Genomic DNA, 4,672 nt, shown 5'->3' on the forward strand with positions numbered 1-4,672 from the left:
GAGACACTCCCCAGGAGCCTTCAGTACCTCTTCTTGCACACTGACCGCACTGCAATCGGCATTAATGAAAACCATTATAAAAGGGCTTTTTAGTTTTTTTAGACAAAGTAGTTACCTATCAGCATGTGCTTTCTGGAGGCCATCCGCCTGAAAAGTGTATAGGGACTGTGGAGAGATTGCCTTGGACGTGCTAAGTCTTTTAAACAGCAGCACACTGATAATTCTGGTATTACTTCTTTTTTTTAAACAGGTAAAGGGTGAGGAAGAGGAGGAGAACACCTTGGAAGTGAGAGAGACTAAAGTTAAGGGCAAAAGGTGGGTGTCACCCCGGGAGTTGTGCATGGGGGCTCCGCCATTGTTGTCGTCGTCGTCTTGGAGCAGAAATCCTACCCCAGCCCTGCATACCTACAGATCCTAGAGCCTTTTCCTGAAAAGATCCACTCCGCACTCAGGGTGCGCCTTGGGGTGCTACAGAGCCAGGGAGAGCAGTTCACACAAACAGCCAAACCCAATTCCTGGGCCCAGGAGGCCCCAGTAGAAGTCATTCACCTCCCTCACATGCTTTTCCCTTGGGATATCACAAATGTGGGCTTAGCTTTCTGCACTTAGCCCAGCACATACCTGCTTCTCACAGCCACCCACGGCTGCCAGTGAGGGGAGAGCCCTATACAGGGGAGGATCTCTCTCTTAAATGCAGCTCACCTGCCTCCAGGGGGCTCAGCTGTGATTAGTCTCTTGCACTCAGTGCCTGCAGTAATGCCCTGTTCCTCTGTTAGGGGACATCAGGAAAGAGAAGCCTTATAGCTGTGGTCATGCTCTTGCTCCCTTCTGAGGCCTCAAACGACGGGCGTGGTGATGACAGGAGGCTGTCGGTGCTCTCTGGCTGCGTCCCCAAAGCACCGCTCTTAGTCTGCGGTGGGGGGAGCAGCACAGGCTGTTGCCTGCTGCGGTGGGGGAGAATGCTGTTCTTCCTGAGGTGCTGCCGAGCTTGGGGTGTTGTGCCTACGCTGCAGGGCTGGGAAGGTGGGTGATCTCTGCAGCGCGAGAGCTGAGAAGCAAAGGGTGCCTGTGAAGTGGGTCCGGAGTGTGGTGCTGCTTGGTGTTAGGTTGCCATGGTAGGCCCTGGTTTCTGACGTACCCGGAGGCCTCATGTGATCCTGCTCCTGGGCCACCGGGCATGACGTGAGTCCATTCACTTCTGCCATCAGCTGGGTCCGTCTGGTGCACCCTTACAGGTTTGGTGATTCTGGCTGTAGAACCTCAGTCCGAAGCTGTGCTGACGTTCTGGTCGTTCCTTAGTTTCAGATCCTGTGGGCAAAAAGCTGAGAATGAACAGACTGTGTGGGAACAGGTGCTTAAGATGTTTGTGGTTCGTCTGCTTGGTAGTCACACGTGCTTCCTCTGATTCTGGTGGTTCCAGCCATGGGAAGAGTGGAAGTGTGCTGTACAAACACAGCTCGGGAGGGGAGTGTGTCGCGGGGGCTGGAGCTGGTTGCTCTCGCAGGGGGATCTCACATCACTTACCTGTTCTTTTCCCTTCCAGTGGAAAATTCTTCTCTGTGAAGCTGCCATCTCCTTTGGCGCCAGGAGCCAAGGTCCGTGTGTCCGTTGAGATGGTTTTCACGCACGTCCTGCAGCCATACCCCACCCACATCACCCAAAGTGAAAAGCAGTTTGTCGTCTTTGAAGGAAATCACTATTTCTACTCGCCGTACTTCACCAGGACCCAAACGACCCGGGTCAAGCTGGCCTCTAGGAACGTGGAGAGTTACACCAAGCTGGGCAACCCTTCGCGCACGGAAGACACGATCGAGTACGGCCCCTTCAAGGACATCCCTCCCTACAGCCAGGTAAATGTCTGTGCAGAGGGGCGGTGGCTCTGCAGAGAGCATTGTGCAAACACAGCACCTGCCTCTCAGAGGCTGGAAAGTGGGAAGTGAAAGCTTTTGCGCATGAATTGCAGGTCAGGCTGAGCTGGCCTTTGTAGGGGTGAGGAAGAACGTGCTTCAGCAAGGTGACTGCTGAACGCTGCTTGGGGTCCAGAGAGCAAACTGGCCCCTTTTTCGGGGGCTCTGAGGGCTGTATGTGCAGGGGGAAGACTGTCTCTAGCCCCCTCACCATTGTAATTCAGCCGAACACGCGGTTGTGACCTTTGAGTACACCCCAGGTACCCGGTTTCTCATGAGGTGCTGCCAAGCTTGGGGTGTAGTGCCTGTGTGAATGGGGCTGGGGTGGCTCCGAGCTGCCCGTGCAGGCAGCTTCACCTTGGCAGAGCCTGTCCAAGGGGTTTCTCTGTGGGACATGGGGACAGGTGGTTGTGAGGGGAGGTCGCTCCTTACTTCAGGTCTAATAGTCGATCCTTTTTCCTTGTAAAGGACACTCTGAAGGTGCACTATGAAAATAACAGTCCATTCCTGACCATCACCAGTATGACCCGAGTTATCGAGGTGTCTCACTGGGGAAACATTGCGGTTGAAGAGACGGTTGATTTGAAGCACACGGGAGCAGTGCTGAAGGGGCCTTTCTCCAGATACGACTACCAGAGACAGCCGGACAGCGGCATCTCTTCTGTCAAGTCTTTTAAGGTTGACACGTTGCATAATTTTTCATGCTTCTGTTTTTCCTGTGGCCTCCCCATTTCTTACATGCCTAGAGGGGGAAAAAAAATACGGTTGTCCTTTGCCTTTTCTTTGGTGACCACACCCAGGAAATAAGGGAACAGTGAAGCGCTGATCTGTCTCCAGAGAAGGCTCATGCTAGATGGGAACAGCTTTCCAGGCAGAGTTGGGAGGTGATGTGCTTTCTTGTATCTGTTGGTCAAACAAACTGCCAGGGCATGTGGTGTTTCCCCACACTCCCACCCCTCACGTCCTGGAGACCCTCCAAACCCCTTAATCCTTGTGCTGGCAGCAGTGCTTTCTGTCCTCCCCTGTGCAAGGGCCATTCGTTCTGTCCCCACCCTCTTATTTTCAGAGCTGCCTTCTCTGTCATATCCTCATCATGCTGAACAGCGTTAATTGGAAACTCAGCCATTCATTCCTTGCTAGCAAAGCACTCAACAAGAGTTAAAGCTGTGGCTCTGCTAGCCAGATGTCAAAAGCATTATGTGTTTTCATCTGGACTGAAACCTTTCTCGCTGCTTGAAGCCTCCAGGGTTGATCAGTGTAATTCTCTGAGGTGGTGCAGCCAAACAGAAATCTCATTTTGCTGAGCATCAAGCCAGCAAGCCCAGAGAGCTGGGGCAGCGGGCCGGCGTGAGGAGGGAATTGCTGTCCTGGTGGGCACGATGAGGTCCCCTGCTGTCTGCGGTATTTGAAACTGGGCTGGAGAAAGCACGTTCTTTTAGAGGCCAAGTGATTTTAGTGCTGGCAGCCACTTCTGTGGCTGATTGCTTATAATAGCACAATTTTACCGCTCAGTGCAACTGAATGGCCGTTTTGTCACCTCTCACACGGGAGCGCCGTGTCGCAGTGCTTAACAGCCGTTACTGGTCTTGCCACTTCCTCTGGAATAACTGCTGGCCGATGCACTGACTGTTGCTTCTCTCCACACAGACCATCCTTCCAGCTGCTGCGCAGGACGTTTATTACCGAGATGAGATTGGAAACATCTCTACCAGTCACCTCCTTGTCCTGGACGACTCTGTAGAGATGGAGATCCGTCCCCGCTTCCCACTTTTTGGGGGCTGGAAAACCCATTACATCATTGGCTATAACCTGCCAAGCTACGAATACCTCTACAATCTCGGTGGGTGGCACAAGGGAAGAGAATAAGAAACCTTCTCCTCTGTGTGTAAAGGTGGTTGCTGTACAGTAAAGAATCTGAAGCAAGCTGTGGTACACTGCGCCTTAGCAACAAGAGTTGCTAGCTATTATTTCTAGAATATGCAAATCCACCTCCTTTCCTGTGCTTCCTTCAGGCTTTTTAGCCATCTGGTTAAATTATACTCAGGTGAGCTGGTGCCCCCTGCTGCACAGTGTATCCCTCCAGATCCTGCTCCTGCTTCTGCTAGGAGCTGAGCTTCAAGGTTGCCCCTTATTCTCTGAAGAATTGTAACCACGCTCTGGTCTGCACTCTTAGGTGATCAGTATGCCCTGAAAATGAGATTTGTCGACCATGTGTTTGACGAGCAAGTTACAGACTCGCTGACTGTCAAGATCATCCTGCCAGAAGGTGCTAAGTAAGTGTCATTGCTCCTGTGCTGTTACTGCAGACAGTGCTGTGTTGGTGGCAATTCTCCAGCCTGCTCTAAGGGCCTGAGGGCAGTGAAACAAAACCGTGACAGTGCCTGTGGAGGAGACCTTGGAACGCAGCTTGGCTTCACTTTAGAGAGTTGTTCAAACTGCGTAATTGGCCTTGTGCTGGAAGCCAGGGATGGCCAGGCAAGTGGTAGGTTACATCATCTCAAACACTGCAGAGTCGTACAGGACTGCTTGTATCCACAGGAATATCCACGTGGACAGCCCCTATGAAATCAGCCGTGCTTCAGACGAACTTCACTACACCTATCTGGACACTTTTGGACGACCGGTTATTGTGGCACACAAGAGCAACCTGGTGGAGCAGCACATCCAAGACATCGTGGTGAGCTTGGCCCTCTGCCTGGTTTGCCTGAGCAGTTGTGCCTCCTCCGAGTTCAGCAGCACGGTCAAAACACCCATGTTGGGTTCCA

General features: G+C 52.5%; 1 protein-coding gene across 1 annotated transcript in view; it reads left to right on the forward strand.

Annotated features, from left to right (window-relative positions):
* Positions 1-253: 253 nt before the first annotated feature.
* RPN1 (ribophorin I) overlaps positions 254-4,672 on the forward strand; it is a gene marked incomplete at its 5' end in the record, with an annotated part of 6,914 nt that continues 2,495 nt past the window's right edge. The window contains 6 exons of the mRNA XM_010134292.1: positions 254-315; positions 1,544-1,850; positions 2,376-2,585; positions 3,555-3,747; positions 4,081-4,180; positions 4,446-4,584. Of these exons, the coding sequence (XP_010132594.1) occupies positions 254-315; positions 1,544-1,850; positions 2,376-2,585; positions 3,555-3,747; positions 4,081-4,180; positions 4,446-4,584 (1,011 nt within the window). The remainder of the gene's footprint in view (positions 316-1,543; positions 1,851-2,375; positions 2,586-3,554; positions 3,748-4,080; positions 4,181-4,445; positions 4,585-4,672) is intronic.

Source organism: Buceros rhinoceros, unplaced genomic scaffold, assembly GCF_000710305.1.
Source record: "Buceros rhinoceros silvestris isolate BGI_N320 unplaced genomic scaffold, ASM71030v1 scaffold26714, whole genome shotgun sequence".
Taxonomy (NCBI): Eukaryota; Metazoa; Chordata; class Aves; order Bucerotiformes; family Bucerotidae; genus Buceros; species Buceros rhinoceros.